This window comes from Rana temporaria, chromosome 1 (assembly GCF_905171775.1).
Source record: "Rana temporaria chromosome 1, aRanTem1.1, whole genome shotgun sequence".
In the NCBI taxonomy this organism is placed as follows: domain Eukaryota; kingdom Metazoa; phylum Chordata; class Amphibia; order Anura; family Ranidae; genus Rana; species Rana temporaria.
The window spans coordinates 257,120,274-257,139,415 of record NC_053489.1 but is presented as its reverse complement, the minus strand read 5'-3'; the positions used below and the strand labels follow the sequence as shown (position 1 = coordinate 257,139,415).

Here is a 19,142-nt window from a genome sequence, read left to right as displayed (position 1 = left end):
ATCTCCAATGTAGACCAAGAGTTTAAAACTGAATGGGAGACAAATCTTCAAATTTGTTCCTTTAAAATGATGACACTTCTATGTCAGAGATACACTTTGGATTTGGACTCCCTGGATAGGGAAATAGAGAAACTGTATAGTGAGAACAAAAGCATCACAGATGATGAGATTTTCTCTGAAAGAGAAGTCACGCTAAAAGGTAACTTGGAAACTTATGTTTCAGTACTTTTAAAAAATAAAGAACAAAAATTTACCAGAGACAAGTTGTCCTACGACAACTCTCAAGCATACAACTGGGGCTCAGCCTCCAAGTACCGTAAACGGAAGGGGGATAAACCCAAATCCAAACGTCCTGATATTCCGAGTGATATTACTGGCTCTGACTTCTCTTTATCCTCCACTATTTCTATTTCGACAACAGATCAAATACCGAATGTGAAAACTCACGGCTTTTTCCAACCAAAATCAAACAGAGGAAACATGAGAGGTAACTCCTCGAGATCATCAACAAGGACCACGGTCAACACGCGAGCACAAGCTGCGAAAGCATCTTCAGCAAACGCATTGACTTTATCGGAACCAGCGAGTGGTATGGTCAATAATATGTTCAGTGCATTAAAAACTCCTACGGTAGGCACCTCTCAAAGCAACTCCACAGAGTTGGATTTTCGTCCTGCACGGGCTCTCACCCAGCCAGTGACGGACGACAAAAAATGACTTCTAAATCATCAGATATTGTTCAAACCACCTTGGGGGGTTTCCAAATAGTAAATTTATCCTCAACCCATCTATCCACTGAACAAATTGATGTTTTAAACCTAGGTCTGACATTTTGTCCTGTACAGAATACGGATACCTTTGATTTAATTAAGGATATACATTTATTTTCTCGTAGATTAATGTTAAAAGTACTCTTTGACAAACCCAAACCGTCAGTTGCATCAACCAATTTTGAAAACCCCATCTGGGAAGAAATGACTCTAAAAGATATCAAAGCTCTTGAGGAGCTTACAGAACTTTGGGAGGAGGGAGGCATCGATGAGACCGACCTAATGGAGGCGGTTCTCCTTGATGCATCCACCCTCCCTGCTTCTCTATCCGATGCCTTGGTAACAACACATGTCCCAACTTCCAAACCTAGGGACTACAAACCAAAGTCCAAAATGTTCCCTACATTGCAAGGAAACCCCAGTATATGGGCTTTCACAAATCAGGTAACAAAGGAAATCAGTAGAACAAACTGGTCCCATATGCCCCACTCGAATTTATCGGAGACACAAATCTGCTCTCAGCTCCTTACAGACCAATGACACAATTGTCATAAAGCCTTCTGACAAAGGCGGCAATATTGTCATTCAAGATAAATCAAGCTATAAATTGATGGTATATAAAATCTTAAACAACAAAGAATGGTATAAAAAAGTAAGTGAGACACATCTTAGAAATACCATATTGCGATACCAAAACCTAATCAATTCAGCTTATCATCAGGGCCTCATTGTGAAATCTACATGGGAATTTTTGAATGTGATGCATCCTAGGACACCGACGCTGTATGCGTTGCCCAAAATTCACCAAAATTCGACTAATCCACCGGGCAGACCGATTGTTTCGGGTAACGGATCCCTAACTGAAAAAGCCAGTCAACTCATCGACGAGTATCTTCGTCCTTGGGTTGAAAATCTGGCTTCGCATTTACAGGATACTACCGATCTTCTGAAAACATTGGATGGGATTAATATCCCCAAGGATTCGTGGCTGGTAGCCTTGGACGTGGAGGCCCTCTACAACTCCATCCCCCATTCATTGGGGTTGAGGGTTGTAGAGGGCTTCATCTTGGAAAATTCTGAAGCCTCCCCGGCATACAATAAATTCATTTTGGATTTGTTGGACTTTATCTTATCCAATAATATTTTTCTTTTTGATGGCTCCCACTACCTCCAAGTACAAGGCGTAGCTATGGGGACTAAGTGCGCCCCTTCCTACGCGAACTTGTACTTGGGGGGGTGGGAGCAAAATTTGCTACGCACGGATGATGTGCATTCATTTTTTGAGCACATCCCCCTGTGGCGTCGTTTTATAGACGATGTTTTTTTCATTTGGACGGGCCCCAAGGTTGATCTTTTATCCTTCTTGAAAAGTTTGGAGAGCAATGAATATAATCTTAAGTTTACCTCTGAGATGAGCCAACTGTCTATAACGTTTTTAGACATTCAGATTTCAATAGACAATGTAGGAATGATTGAGACATCCTTATTCCGTAAACCATCGGCAGGCAATGCACTTTTGCATGCCTCTAGCTCACATCCAAGATCTCTTATCTCTAATATTCCTTATGGACAATATTTGCGACTACGTCGCAATTGTAGTACTGAATCTAACTTTGAGCATGAGGCAAAGTTATTGCAAACCAGATTCCAAGAGAGAGGATATAGCAAAAAGGGCCTTAAAAAGGCATACCTCAGGGCAAAGCAAAACAAAAGAAGTTCCTTGCTCCATGACCAAAAAACTTCCAAACCCGATCCGGGCATACGATTGATCACACGCTTTTCTGGCCACCACCAGAAGGTGCGTTCCATCCTTCAGAAATATTGGTGTCTTTTACTCAGCGATGAAGCTGTGTCTAGACATTTACAGAACTATCCACAGATTACCTTTAGGAAATCTAGATCGCTGCGGGACCGGCTGGTCCGCAGCCATTTTTCCTTAGGTAACACACGCCTGTGTGGACCCAGGGGCTCTAGACCATGCCACAAATGCCCATTTTGTTGCTACATTCACGCTTCCACCACCGTGAATCTTCCAAATGGACAAATATTGAAACCAACTTTCTCCGTAACATGCCAATCTATTGGCATAGTATATTTGATGCAATGCGAATGTGGGGCTTTTTACGTGGGAAAAACCAAGCGTCCATTTTTTCATAGGATCAGGGACCAGGTTACCTTGATTGCTAAGAAAAAGATGGAAACCCCGATAAGCCGCCACTCAGGCATTCACCACCAATTTAACAGTCATAAAATGAAATTCTCTGCCTTGGAATACATCACCCCCGGTGAGAGAGGGGGCGACTATGATAAAATACTGCTCCAAAGGGAGGTAAAGTGGATTTACTCCTTGTCCGCTTTGATTGCTCCAGGGTTAAATGAAGCTTTGAGCTTCAAGCCTTTCTTATAGGGCTGTCTTTCATTTTCACTTCTATTATATCATTATTGTTAAAATTCATAATTCATATATCACATATATATATATGTTTCTGATTATATAGCAATATTTATCAACATCATTGTATATTGATACTCATATGTATCTTCTATAAAATTTCATTTTCTTTTTATTTTTATTTTTCATCTACTTATTAATTACAATTAATTCCTTTTTCTTTATTTTATTTTTTTATTTTCATTTTTATTTTATTTTATTTTATTTTCATTTTATTTATTTTGTTTTTTGTTTTCTGTTTTTCTTTTTCTTTTTCTTTTTATTGAAATCCAAAAATCACTTAGGATATTTCCAGATGCAATAATCACTGTATGTTTATCATACTGTAACTTCTTATGCAATTATGTATGGATTGTCTCTCCAAATAAAACTTTGTGTTTAATGATTGTTGGATCTGCTTGCTCATGGATCTCATAAAACAGAGTGCTATTTACAAATATTAATTAAGAACACTATATGTCAAAACACCTTGCTTTTTCTACTTTCAAGTAGTAACACTATATCATACTGTTTTATTATTTATATTTATTTTTATTTTCATTGTATTACTTCTATTCATAATGACGGCACACCAAGGAATGTTTTTCCCTTATGCCTCTGGGCGCAGGATGGATTCAGGAGAGCCATACGGACACGTAGGGAGCTGCAGGGGTTAAGAGGGTTTATCACTCCCCTTTCATTATTGTTTCCCCTCAGGTCCCTTTCTTTTAGACCATTTACGCCAGCACATCCATTCCCAGCTTGAGTTTTGTGTGTTTTTTCAGCGCTGCTGCGCTGTCTATTCCATTTGCCTTCCAGCTATCTTGTACTGGAAACCTTTCCAGCCTCCAAAATGGCGCCGATCGTCTTTGGACCGCCCACAGAGACCTTTTCCTTGGTCTCATGTGTGCTGTCATTACTTTTGGCTACATTGGGATCAGCTGAGCTTGTCAGCTGGGTGGATTATTTTCCTTCTGCTGACGCCCAGGTCATGTGTCTGCACTGCGGCGCTTTGATTGGTCAATCATCGCCGTGGTGGCAGATTTAAAGCCCAAGCGCTGTGTTAGGCGCTCCAGCTGAGACCAGACCTAATTAATGCAAGGAAAGGCTGCTGTATGCACAGCTATCTAGGTGGCTCTGCCTTTTCATCTTTGGACTTTGTCCTAATCAGGTATTTACCTTACAAGCTTTTTGGCTTTGTGCTTACACACTGTGAGCATTAGGGATTTGTTTGTTCTGTGCATTTTTTGGCACTGAACTATCCCTATTTACTTATAATATACTTTTTTATTTCTCCCCTTTTTTCTTAACAGAGCGGATGCCGCTTTTTGATCAGGTTATTTGAGGGGCTGTGAGAGTGTCTTCCTTCCCCTTTATCCTCTTTCAATCCATATCTATGGCAAACATTAGACTGTTTCTACTGACAATAGGCATTTTTGCTTACTATTGACAGGTATATATATTACATATATTGTTCATTATAACAAGTTTTTGGAGTGTATATTCTCTTTACCCACTGTTGCATAATACAACTGAGAGTAGTTTGCATATGTGTTTCCACATGTGCTTTCCTGATTTTTCAGATTAATTCTATTAATGGCTTAAAATCCTGCTGTGGTTCTCCTGAACTATTCTGTTTTCCCTGAGGACTCTGGTTCCTTCCTGTATGGTCTGCTGTCTTTTGCTGTTTTACCTTTTTGGTAAGTAAATATTATTGTTTTTACTTTTGGCCCCTGTTTATATGTAGTTGAGATCCTTGAGCATGCATTATCTACAATAACTGATGTATTCATGATCAATATTTTTCTTTTCCCCTTTTTTGACATTATTTACCAAAATGTATTGATATATAAATGATTGTTTTCAACAGTCATTTAATTATATGTCTTGTTGTTTTTTCTTTTGATATTTAGCATTGTATGTCTGAAAGCTCCTGAAGAAACTCGTCGGAGTGAAACATGTAGAGCTGACTTAAACAATGCTTCGTCTTGATATCACGTATTTAATCGAGATGTATTTCAAATTTATCGTATTTATGGCATATTAATTATTTGTGTAATAAATTATATTTTCTAATTTTATAATCAAATTTTGTCTGATTATCTATTTGCACCGTTCAAAAGCCCCGGGGTCCTTTTGGTTACCCCCTTTTTTTCCCCCCCTTCTCATTTTTTCTTATGAGACCCAAAGTCACAGGACATGTGAAATGCCATGTATCTCTATGAGAGCCGTTCCAATTGACACTACTGAAGTCACTGCCACTTAGAAAATGGAGTATACAAAATAAACAGAAATTCACTGTGCATATGTACTGAAAATCTGTACAAACAGAAAAACTTGGAGGCTGATTTTGCTGGCAGCTTTATAAAAAAAAAAATACATTTAAGGTCCTTTCACACCAGGAGAGATTGGCCTGCATTGGGCAGCTACTCCAGCACAGTCACACTGCAAAACAAGGCAAAATGGCTTGTCCCCAGTGTGCCCAGTTTACACCACGGCCTTGCGGCAAGCCATACTCCCGCACTGGGAGGTAATCCACCACCTTGCACTACTCAGCGGCCTTTTGAACATAAAGCGGGGGTTCACCCGAAAACATTTTTTTTAACATTACATTCAGCCGAGTTGTCACATACAGCGCATCACGAGTTGCCGAAAGAAGCCTGCGCACCGATGTTCGGCTTCTTTCGGCAACTCGTGATGCGCTGTATGTGACGGTCGGAAGCCTGTCAATCAGATAGGAACGCCCAGTCCCGCAGAAGACATACCCGGAAGCGGCGGTGAAAATACGGTATGTACGGGAAAAAAAAAGAAAAAAACAGCCGATTGTCATTAGGACAACTCGGCTGAATGTAATGGTAAAAATTTATTTTTTTGGTGAACCTCCGCTTTAAAGAGATTGTAAACCTCCCATTGTAAGTTGTACCTATAGGTAAGCCTAGAATTAGCCTTACCTATTGGCACTGTAAATATCTTCTAAATGTGGTGCCGTTTAGGAGATATTTACTGTATACTGCGCCAATGAGGTCATCGGCACATGTGCTGTAATGAAACCCCCCGTGCCGTTTATTCAGGTGAGTGCGCCGTGACTGGTGGCTCCCGTGCATGCCAACGTCACGCGGCTCCGAACAGTCACAGAGCCGTAGACCGCAGCCCCGGAAGGAAGAGGGGCAAAGATGGATGTGGCCTGCAGCGGCGGGGACGGCACGGGCTCCATTTGCAGGCAAGTGTCACATAATGTGCTAGTATGCAATGCATACTAGCACATTATGCTTTTACTTTGCAGGGTCAAAGAAAGGAAGCAAAACTCATCAGGGTTTACTTCCTCTTTAATAAAGTATGTGTGTGATATTTCAATAAAGTTTGTTTTTTAAAAAAAAAAGGTGAACAGTGCGATGTGCCCAAACGAGTACTGCAATGAACCCGCCAGACCGGTCTGCACACCAGCCACTGCATGGCTGGTGGGAATTAGCCCTCACAGTCACTAGTCTTGAATGAGCATGTAACAAGAGAGGTTGGATACTCAGCTCTGAATGGTATTACCAGATCAACAACTAACTACATATGGAAGCAAGTGGCTTAACATGAAAGCCAGGCAACTAGAATTTCAGAAGTCCGCACTGGCAGCCTCCATTTATTTCTGAAATCATCCGTTTTCTTTCACAGTGTTGATAAGGACATGCATGTGCGGATATTGGAAATGCTTGTAATCATTCAGATTTGGCAACACACTAGAAATTTACCGTAACCAAGGAATGACCATTTCTATCTCTCTGTAATAACATAGATGAACTGTGTGTGTGTGCTAGAGGTGATGTTGCCAAAATCCAAACTGCGGGTAACTGCAGACCCAGCGATGCTATGATCAATAGCCCAAGAAAAATGTTCCAAGATTTCGTGTAACAATCAAAAGATATCTACAGCAAAAACACTTTTTTTCATTTGGTTCAGGTTTTTTGCCATCTATGTCCTATTGGGGAGACGTCTCTTGATTTCTTGTAATGTAGACACAACAGGATATTAGATGAAATCACTCCAAAGTAAGAAAAATGTCCCCCGACAGTGGCCACTTAAACAAGTTTCCCCAGAGGAAAATGTCAACTCTGTTCATGATCTGGTGACAATTCAAATTTTTGACACAGAAGAAAGCAAATCTTACTAGCAGGGACACAGACAGCAAAAAAATTAAAATAATAATCGGACGGCGGTTTTAAGCAGGCCATACACGGTCGAATTTTCTTTTCAAAATCAGAAAGTTTGATTTTTTTGTGATCCGATGATGCCACCATTGATTTTTGAAATTCGACCGACCAAACCTTCATGTGGCCGGGAATATTCTTTTCTTGCACATGCGCATTTTCTTTTCTATTACATTTCTCCCACGATTCTCCCATCATTGATCAGAAAATCGTTAGTTTTTCTAAAAATTTCCAACATGTCGGATTTCTCAAATTTGTTTGCCGCACGAAAATCGGCTGTTGCTGCAGACCACCAACGGTGCGAAATTCGTATGTAAAATCTTTGATACGATTTTCGAAAGAAAATTCTTTTGAAATTCGAACCGTGTATGGCCGCCTTTACCCTTCCCCACTCTATCCAAACATTAAAACAATGGGGTTGATTTACTAAAGCTGAAGCGTGAAAAATTGGGTACAGCTGTGCATGGTAGCCAATCAGCTTCTAAATTCAGCTTGTTCAATTAAGCTTTGACAATAAAACCTGGAAGCCGATTGGTTTCCTTTGCAAAGCTGCACCAGATTTTGCACTCTCCAGTTTTAGTAAAATCAACCCTTATGTTACCACAGCTATATACAGTATACAGCTTCGTGTTGGTGCAGTGGGATGGGGACACCTGGAACAAAGTCAGGCTGAGCGCTTTTCAGCCATTCACAGGGAGAATCATATTTTCTGAATGAATGCATAGCTTCTTCTAAATGGTTAAGTTGGAGAATGTGACATCGTGTGTTGCTTCTCCGACTCAGCCAATCACAGGAATCTTTTATTAATTTAGAAAATATAAAGTTTTCTGTGAATGGCAGAGCAAAGCTCAGCCTGACTCAATTTAGTACCAGGTGTGGGAAAGGAAGTTCCCATCCAACTGCCGAAACAAAGTGCTGTATACTGTATGTAGCTGAGGTTACATACAGTCCATACAGCACAGAGAGCCACTGCATGTCTTAGTAAAGTAAATCATTCATCTGGACCAGCTTGGTGTGCAGAAACGATGTCTGTAAAAGATATGCATGTAAACGCTAATCTTATCAGAATATCAGTACTAGGCAAATATTTCCATAATGAAATCCATGAACAAAAAGAAATGTGACTACCATATAGGCTCTCTCTACACACGTAACACTAGAACAAAAGCCAAAATATCAAACATTTTGGACATGTTTATTAAGATATGGAAGTCAGGAACACAACATATTAATTTCAGTATTATATGTTCTCTACATGTCACCAGCAGGTGCTGCTGCTGTGTCCCATCAAGTAGCCCACCACCAGATTTGTGAACCCTGCTATAAAGAGGATCCCCCATTTAAACGACCTTTGCAGCCCTTTCAGGTTACTGGAAACACAAGTTTCCCTATACAATCACATTCAGTACCACATACACACAAACCCACATTGTTCAATGCTCTAACCATAGGTCTTCACATTCTCTAAAATCATGTCAGACAAGCCGGGGGGCTACCAAGAGCTGGAGCTGCTGGCGGGGCTACCATCATGGTCCAGCGGTTTGACATAAAGGTCATCTTCATAAAACTCTGACTGTTGGTGTTCCCAGACTCGAACGGTGCCATCCCACTGCAATGAGAATGACATAAGATCACACAGGGGTAAAGCAAATAATGAAGGTTATATATATATATATATATATATATATATATATATAAATAATTATATCTGTTACATGTCAGTCACATAAAGTGGGGAAAATAATTATTTGATCCCCTGCTTACAAAGAAATGAAGGGTCTATAATGTTTTATCATAGGTGTATTTTAAATGATAGAGACAGCATATCAACCAAAATTCCAGAAAAAACATGATACAAATAAAGGTTTAGTTCAGTGAGTAAAATAGAAGCGGAGTGTCTGCTGTGTAAGTTAATGTTCCTTTTTGTCGGTAGGGACCACTCAGAGTAGCTTGTAGTCTTCCCAGGGCCTGCTCCAAACATCTCAAATAGTAAGTTGTACTGTATATATACATTGATTATTTTAAGGTATGCTGTGTGAATAGGAACACAAACATATAGTGGGATTTCTCAAATTTGACTGCAAAATTGTAAATACACCAATAGCTCTTTCACACTGGGGCGCAGGCGGTAAAGCGCCGCTATTTTTAGCGGCGCTTCATCGTTGTTTTTGCAGAGGTATTTGCTAGCGGACAAAAAAGGGTTAAATCCACCTGCAAAGCACTGCTGTAGCGGCGCTTTGCCGCGCTGCCCATTTATTTCAATGGGCAGGAGTGCCATTCATTTTGAATAACACTTCAACACCACCACCAGAACCCGCGCTGCTGTACAACAATGCACATCATTGCTATGCACTGTCCAAAATTTTCATGTTGAGGTGCATTACAGCCAAATCCTTTTGAATGGACTGACTAATGCAATACACATCAACACCTGAAAATATGTACGCTGTAGGGCATTGTGATCACTTGTGAATATTTCCTTGTTATCCTTGATGAGGCATCTATCAGTGCTTGGCCACCCCAAAATCAGACAGCTTACTGCCAAGTAGAGGTGGAATAGAAATGTATGCCAGTGTCACATACCTGCATTTACTTTCTGACAACCTGCAGTTTTAAAAGCGCCCCATATGACATGACCAAGCAGATTTTTGCAACAGAAACACCACAATAAACCAGACTGCTCCTTCTGAGTTTTGACAAATTGTAGGAAATCTTGAATGATCACTTCAACTGCTATTCAGCAGTCAGGATGAGCTTGGACTATATTAGGTCAATGATATCACGATGATGCCACCTCCACCCTTCTGTGTATGATGGAATGCCCTGACCGCAGTTGACTGCACAGCAGTTACAGCTTCCTTCCGAGTTTGGTCAAAATCCATGTTCGGACCAAACCTAAGCTCATTCTTAACAATGATCACCTGTGTAAAGTATTACAGACCACACTGACCTAATACGGTTATTATTATATGTGGATTATTATTACCAAGTATGCTTTTTATCCAGATGCAATTGTACTGCTCTCCGATTGGTCAGGCAGCAGGTCTTGGCCAATCACTTTTTTTCTTTTTTAACAGGGTTGGTTGCACTCATGACAGTTTATACCGATTTAGAATATCTGTCCATACACACTTAATATCCGAATATCTGTCCATACACACTTAATAGCTTCTATAAGACTTCAATACCAAATGTTCTTGTTTCGTTATTTGTATGGATTACTCACAGAGCTGCTCACAAGCCTGGTGTCACATGGATGCCAGCTTACGTCCCGTACACATGCCTTGTGGTTGGCCAGTTTCTTCACTATCTGACCAGTCAACAAATCATATACTGTAAGAATGAAAAACAAAGACATGATCTTGTCAGCTTTTAAACTGTACCATCAAAAAAGACATTGTGCTCCAGCATTAAACCTTTTTCTGTCAGAGCCGTTTTTGCATTTTTTGCACACATGTTTAAAGAATCATTATAAGCCTGAAAATTACGTAAAACCCCCAAATATTATAGATTTTTCTCAAAGCAGATGCTCTAGAGCAGGGGTGACCAACCTTTTGACCCTCCTGGGCCACATTGGAAGAAGAGGAATGATCCTGGGCCACAAATAAAATACACTAATAAAAATAGCTGTAGAGCAGAAAAAGTCAGGCATATCACAAATTAACGATCACTGATATAGATAATTACCTATCTGGCTTATTAAAACATATTTTATTTTTTTCGCAGCATAAAACTAGTGCGACATTTGACACTGTTTTTGATAAACTAACACATCAATATTTGGTTTGATGGATGTAGTAGTAATTCTTGAATTCTCAAGGTGCTACCAATTTTTTTTTTATGCACGGTTTATGTTGACAGTTCTATTTTGTACTAATTTGTGCTACTCAACAATGCATTATCTATGAGTTCCAAACTTTAATAAAAAGATTGGACACAGAATTAGTAAGGTGCTCATCAGATATTTTGGTTCTAATTTTGCCCTTGCAGCTCTTCATCCTTGAAAATAGTTGCTCACAAATATAGGTGCTGCTGTTAACTGATGACATGAATAAGGCATGATTGTGTAGATTGGGAGACACTGTAAATTTTTTCTTTGCCCCCATGTGTTCGCCAAGTGTAAACTAATTTTTAAACAAACATACCGTATTTTCCTGCGTATAAGACGACCTTTTATACCTAAAAATATGCCTCAAAACTCGTCTTATACGCCGGTACCTGTATGCAGAGTCTCAGTCAGACTGCGGGTGTCCATTGTTCAAAAGCCGCGCCTCCTCCTCATGCTGTTCCGTGATAGGCGGAACACTCAGTTTCTCAGCAGAGACTCTATTTAGTGTTCTGCCTATCACGGAGGTCTTCTCATCCTCGGACGAGAGGACATCCGTGACAGGCGGAACACTGAACACAGGCTCTGCTGGGAAACTGAGTGTTCCGCCTATCACGGAACAGCACGAGGAGGAGGCGCAGATTTTTAAACAATGTACGCCCGCATTCTCACTGAGACTCTACATGTTAGGGATAAGGTATGGGATTGTCGAGGTGAGGTATGCAATGGCACAGTGAGGCATGCAACGGCACAGTGAGGCATGCAACGGCACAGTGAGGTGAGGCATTTAATGGCACAGTGAGATTTGAAAAAAGCTGAATAAAGCCTGTTCCTGTCAGCGGTCGTTACTGTCAGCAGTTGTTCCGGCTACCCCTCAGCTTCCAGACAGACTAGTAGGAAGGGGGTCATCTTATACAGCGAGTATATCCCAAAACCAACATTTTAGCTGGAAATTAGGGGGTCGTCTTATACGCCCAGTCGCCTTATACGCCGGAAAATACTTTACCCATTGGCTGTAACAAAAAAACTTTAGTAAAAAGTACAGTCAATTGAATTTTAGGGCACATGAATGCAATAGATTACCCAAGCTTTTGGTAAAATGTAAAAAATTAGGTTGCAAAGCGTAACTAGAAATGGTGACAAGCTTCAGTACCCTATATTTTCCATAGGCAACACTTTAAAAGCCAGGTCATTGGTTTAGAGGTGCAGTAACTGTAAATAATGGGCCTAGAATTATTACTCTCACTCCGGCATGCTAAGCAATATGTAACATCGCAATCAACGTTTTTGTTCGTTCATTTACATTGGTTCGTAAGTGCCTGTATGTAGGGGTGGGGGGCCTCCAAAACATTTTGAGAGGGGGGATTTTAAGTGCTTGGGTGGGTGTTAATTAATTTTTTTACACTTTTCAACATTTTTTTATTTTATTTCATAGGGGACAAAAAGTCCTCTATATAATGCATTTTTGGTGACAGGTTCTGTGTAATGAGAAATCGGGGTCTAAAAGGTCTAATAGACCCATGATGTGGCACCTGTACTAGAAAGAAACAAATGCAGTGGCCATTACCAGGGTGTGCGGTAGCGATCCAACAGGTTCAAAGCTGCCAGAATGCTTCCATCTGACAATCGCCTTGTCAGATTTACATACACTCAAGGTGGCTGCAGCTGGTGGAAGTGTGTAAAACCCATTGCTGCCACCAACGTACAGGGTAAGGCAATCACTGACATGTATAGGCATAGAGTACCAAAAAATTCTGGCAATGATAAACACCAAACACTGATAAAAAAATTAAAATAAAACACCACAATAATACAAAATATCACTCTGACCCCTTCATTCATTAACAGAACCTGTCATGAGAAAAAAAAAACAAGTTGCCTGGCTTTGCCCTGATCCTCCCGCATACTTGTTTCCAGTCAATGACATAAAATATTGAAGCATAAAAGCCAGGCAACTAGCATTTTCAGAGGGAGGTCAACAATGACAGCACCCAAACTGCTCCGATGACAGGTTTACTTTAAAGATTATGGAGATTACCGTGTCTTTACTTACTGACAACTCGACCAGTGGAACACCCACTGTACACATACTGCTGACCAGTACTGTACGCAGGGGAGAAGTGACATCTGATCAAAGTGTGCAAGACTCCATGACCACGGTAAGTCATCAGAGATGTGTCACCGGTAAGGCGTTTCTTCCTGAGAGCTGAAAATATATCAATATACTGGTCAGTATACAGCACTTTTCCAAGTCTTGAAACATTAAAATCAGGAGAGCTATTCAAACCGGTCATTATACTGTGTATGTATTTGTATTACACACACACACACACACACACGGAGTGGTACCTTGGATTACGAGCATAATTAGTTCCAGAAGAAAGCTTGTAATCCAAAGCACTCATATAGCAAAGAGAGTTTCCCCATAGAAGTCAATGGAAACTCAGATAATTTGTTTCACAGTGACTTCTATTGTATGCAGTACCACATGTGGCCATAGGTGAGGGGGCGCCGGAGACACTTGAAAAAAAAACCTGAGAGGCTTGGAAACACTCTGTTCCCGAGCCTCTCAGAGTGTTTTTGAGTGGTTTCTGAGTTTCCCACCTCTGGCCACATGCGGTACTGCATACAATAGAAGTCACTGAGTGTTTCCGAGTGGCTCCAAGTGCATCCGAGGGGCTCCAAGTGTTACCAGCGCACCCCACAGCTCTGGCCAAATGCGGTACTGCACACCGCAGAGGCTTGAATCCTGCTTATTTTGCAAGAAAATGTTTGTAAACCAAGTGAGGATTTAAAAAAAATAATACCTTGTATTGTAAAGCGCTCATTAAACACGTTACTCGCAATTCAAAGTATTACTGTTTTTACCATTTTTCTAGGTAAATATATTTCTAAAGGTGCTATTGACGTGAACTTTTCACCACATGTCAGTAACAACCCATGCAATCCATACATACAAAGAAACCAAAACCAATAGGTTTAGAAATTAAGTTATGTGTAATAAAATGGGATGACACAGTGAAAAAGTATTGAACACATGAAGAAAGGGAGGTGCAAAAAGGCATGGAAAGCCAAGACAAGACACCAGCTGAAATCTATCAGTAATTAGAAAGCAATCCTGCTCCTTATCAGTGCAAATTAACATCAGCTGGTTCAGTCTCAGATTATGGCCTATAAAAAAGGTGTCTCATTACCAAGGTGTCACACAAGAAACATCTCATGATGGGTAAAAGCAAAGAGCCCTCTCAAAACCTTTACAACCTTTTTTGTTGTAAAACAAACTGATGGCATTGGTTACAGAAAGATTTCAAAACTTCTGAATGTTCCAGTGAGCACTGTTGGGGCTATAATCCGGAAGTGGAAAGAACATAATTTTACCATAAACTGGTCAAATGGCACTGCACATCACCCCAAAAACACCAAACAGTGAAGTTTGGAGGTGGGAACATCATGGTGTGGGGCTGTTTTTTGGCATACGGTACTGGCAAACTTCATATCGTTGGAGGAAGGATGAATGGAAAAACGTAGATATTCTTGATAAAAATCTGCTGCCATCTACCAGGATGTGATAAAAAATGATCACAATTAAAAGAGCATAAATGCACAAATAATACAATCACAAACAGCGCTGATAGTGACAGTTCTAGTGTAGATGCCCAAGGCACCACTTCTACACTTCAAAAATTGCGTGAAGAAAATCAGTGGGTAGAGGCAAAAGTTCCAAAAAAAAAAGGAGTGTGGTCCACTTTAAGAAAGGACAGACAGTAAGCACCTTCCACCCGAACTCCTCAAGAGACACCACGTGGGACAAAATAAGCCCCCTCTGGGGTACGCACTCACCAAAAAGTAAGTAATATAAGGCGATGTATGTGTAACTCCAGACTGATAATAATCCTTCAAGCAGGGTAATCAAACACATCTGTGTGGAAGCTCCCAATTAAGCCAAAAAAAGACAAAAACAGTGCCATAGCATAATTCCGTTTTTAATGGATTAAAGATATTAATAGCCCACAGATGTAAAAACCCCTTCAAACATTAAACGTACAATAAAAATGATTAACAAGCGCATAGTCACCAACTCCTGTATGATAGGTGAAGCGTCGTACTGGTCCTGCTTCAGTCTCAGAGAGACTAACAACTTCTGGTTCCAGCCGAGGCCCTGGTGGAGCGCAAGCGTCACTTCCTGAGCGTCGTGAGTAGCCACGCCCTGACGCGTTTCGTCATAGGACTTCGACAGAGGGCGTGGCCTCACGACGCTATCCACCAAGCTTAAATACATACGGCTCTCAAAGACACACCTATCGCCGCAGAGAGGTGGGCGGGCAAAGGTGCTTATCCCGCCCACTAGCTCATAGAACCATGGCGTATAGGGGCGAATGGGAGATATCCTAATACAATAATACCCCAATAATCGCCAATATATTATTGGGGTATAAAGACCACAATGTTTCGCTCCATTTTAAATTGTTCCATAACCAAGACCCGAGTGGTCTAATGTTTTGGGGTGTGGATCATTTAAAACCAACATGGAGAGGAAACAATCTGGTCAGGGATTTATCAAAGAGAGAAACCCAATGGATCTTCTCGGCCGATACTCTTGCCCCTAGGGGCTTGAATATCGAGCTAGACATCAATTGCTTTATTAGCGATTTTTGACAGTATGATTTAAATGGTCATTTAGAGATCAGGGTGTTTACTCACTGCTTCCCTTTATATTATTATCTAGGTGGTTAAGAGTTACCTTTTTTCTATTATTAACCTGCTCTTTTTATTATGAGATTTGTTCGGTCTTCTGTTTTTAGCTGTGTTTTCCTTTAAGGATCACCGAATTTTCGATGCAGGTTATATAGTTAATTATGGTTACATTCCCCCGTCTTTTTAATATAAAGTTGATTTGTATGCTATATATCTGTTTGCCACAAGATGGTGCTATTTAAAGCTGTGGTCTATTTATCATTGCACAATATGTCATATATTACGTTAATGGGACTACTATTTATTATTTAGTTACTTATATATTTTTGAATGATTATATTTATTAATGTATATTTTAATGGTAATAATGCATATGTTTTAATTATATGTATACAGATATAATGTAATGAATTTTAATCGATTATTTATTCAGTGAAGTTATCACATTGTATGCTATTAGGTGTTTACCTATGACACCCGTTTTTGATTGTTTGTTCATATATCCTTAAGTTACAGTGTAGTGTTCATACTAGTTATATAAGTCTACTATTATGTTTAAACTACATTCTTTCGTCTGTGCGTTGCCTGTCACCTTTTTTAGTGTCACCGCTATTTGCGGCCATTGTGTGTGACAGCACGAGACGGATGTTGTATTTGGATATCTCCCATTCGCCCCTATACGCCATGGTTTTATGAGCTAGTGGGCGGGATAAGCACCTTTGCCCGCCCACCTCTCTGCGGCGATAGGTGTGTCTTTGAGAGCCGTATGTATTTAAGCTTGGTGGATAGCGTCGTGAGGCCACGCCCTCTGTCGAAGTCCTATGACGAAACGCGTCAGGGCGTGGCTACTCACGACGCTCAGGAAGTGACGCTTGCGCTCCACCAGGGCCTCGGCTGGAACCAGAAGTTGTTAGTCTCTCTGAGACTGAAGCAGGACCAGTACGACGCTTCACCTATCATACAGGAGTTGGTGACTATGCGCTTGTTAATCATTGTACGTTTAATGTTTGAAGGGGTTTTTACATCTGTGGGCTATTAATATCTTTAATCCATTAAAAACGGAATTATGCTATGGCACCTTTTTTGTCTTTTTTTGGCTTAATTGGGAGCTTCCACACAGATGTTTGATTACCCTGCTTGAAGGATTATTATCAGTCTGGAGTTACACATACATCGCCTTATATTACTTACTTTTTGGTGAGTGCGTACTCCAGAGGGGGCTTATTTTGTCCCACGTGGTGTCTCTTGAGGAGTTCGGGTGGAAGGTGCTTACTGTCTGTCCTTTCTTAAAGTGGACCACACTCCTTTTTTTTTTGAACTTTTGCCTCTACCCACTGATTTTCTTCACGCAATTTTTGAAGTGTAGAAGTGGTGCCTTGGGCATCTACACTAGAACTGTCACTATCAGCGCTGTTTGTGATTGTATTATTTGTGCATTTATGCTCTTTTAATTGTGATCATTTTTTATCATGTCTTCATTTTTTAAACGGCTGCTCCCATTATCGTAGTATACAGATCATCTGTTATCTGCGTTTGTTTGTTATTAGGTTATTATAATCAGCTTATATCCTTTGTTGGCGCTGGGAGGTGTTTTGTAGGCCTTCATTACACACTTTTTTCGTCATCTACCAGGATGATGAAGATGAAACAAGGGTGGACATTTCAGCAAGATAATGATCCCAAACACTAAGCCAAGGAAACTCTCAATTGGTTTCAAAGAAAGAAAATAAAGCTGCTAGAATGGCCCAGCCAATCACCTGACTTGAATCCAATAGAAGATCTATGGAAAGAACTAAAGATCAGAGTTCATCGAAGAGGCCCACAGAACCTTCAAGATTTAAAGACTGTGTGGAAGAATGGGTCAATATCACACCTGAGAAATGCATGCAACTAATTTCTCCATACGGAAGGAGTTTTGAAGCGGTCATTACCAAAAAAGGATTTTGTACAAAGTATTAAATACATTTCAGTTAGCATGTTCAATACCTTTTCCCTGTATTATCCATTTTATGACACATATATAAATTTTTTACCTTATTTGTTTTGGTTTCTTTGTATGTATGGATTTCATGGGTTGTTACCAACATGAAAATTTTAATAGCACCTTTAGAAATATATTTATCTAGAAAAATGGTGACGTGTTCAATGCTTATTTTACCCCCTGTGTGTGTATATACACATACATACATTATACATTCTGTGCGACATTCTTACCTCTTTTGGGAACCTGCTGCCACCTGTAATCCCAGTTCTGCTGTGTTACGGCTCTGCGCGAGGCCTCAAGTCCCTGTGGTCCTGAAAACCGCCTGATATCCCACAGCTTAATGCTCTGGTCTTTGGAATTGGAGAGGAGATATCGTGCATCTCCCTGTACAGAAAGTCAAAGTTGGTAAAATAAAAAAAACAAAAGACAGACCATTGTACAGAAAAAGGCAGTGGAGATAGTGTGACAGAAACACAGATAAGGTTGGCAGATGGGAGCAAGGACAACAATAATTCTATAATAAGAAAACAAAAATGTGTATCTGGCTAGCAGCAATAGAACAGAGCAAAATATTTTTGATATTTCTTTATTTATATATAAATAATATAAAATTAACAAAAAAAATAATGACATCCGAGCTAATGAATCATTTTCACCTTGCTGTCAATGTAGGTGATCCCATCTTGATGTCCAGCTAACACCCCCACTGGTTTAGGATCATCTTCGCGCATTGTGCGACGGTCCCAAACTTTACATAGGGCATCATCTCCTCCAGAATATAGAATGTGGCAGCTATCATCGGCAAATGCAACAGCATTCACATCATCTTCATGAGAGTCAATCTAGATAAGCAAGGAGAATGAACGGATGAACAAAAAAGTTCAGCATTAAAAAACAAACCTTACAACATGATGGCAGACATTTTTAAAAAAAAGTCACTACTTTGTCTTGGTGGCACGCCGTTAGATGTTACAGTACTTAATGTAAGCCACTGACAGGTGATAGTGACCCACAACTAAAGATAAATCATAATTTAATACAATAATATAAACGTCTCATGCACACAGGATACCGGCGTTTTACTTTTTTTTTCAGCCTGTAAACACACTTTTAAGTTAGACTATGTAGCCATGCACACATAGGAGTTTCCAAGCTTAGGGCTCCATTCACACCTGAGTGTATTGATTTACTAGCATTTTAGAAGTGTGTTACAAGTGTTTTTGTTTAGCCAATAGAAAGC

At 40.1% G+C, this 19,142-nt stretch overlaps 1 protein-coding gene across 3 annotated transcripts in view; it reads right to left on the bottom strand.

Moving 5' to 3' along the window:
* Nucleotides 1–8,573: 8,573 nt before the first annotated feature.
* DCAF11 (DDB1 and CUL4 associated factor 11) overlaps nucleotides 8,574–19,142 on the bottom strand; it is a 53,017-nt gene continuing 42,448 nt past the window's right edge. For all 3 annotated transcript variants that reach the window (XM_040354571.1, XM_040354579.1, XM_040354585.1), the window contains 5 exons: nucleotides 18,559–18,744; nucleotides 18,133–18,286; nucleotides 13,277–13,429; nucleotides 10,624–10,730; nucleotides 8,574–9,006 (listed from right to left, as the gene is read on the bottom strand). In XM_040354571.1, the coding sequence (XP_040210505.1) occupies nucleotides 8,890–9,006; nucleotides 10,624–10,730; nucleotides 13,277–13,429; nucleotides 18,133–18,286; nucleotides 18,559–18,744 (717 nt within the window). In that variant the 3' untranslated portion in view covers nucleotides 8,574–8,889. The remainder of the gene's footprint in view (nucleotides 9,007–10,623; nucleotides 10,731–13,276; nucleotides 13,430–18,132; nucleotides 18,287–18,558; nucleotides 18,745–19,142) is intronic.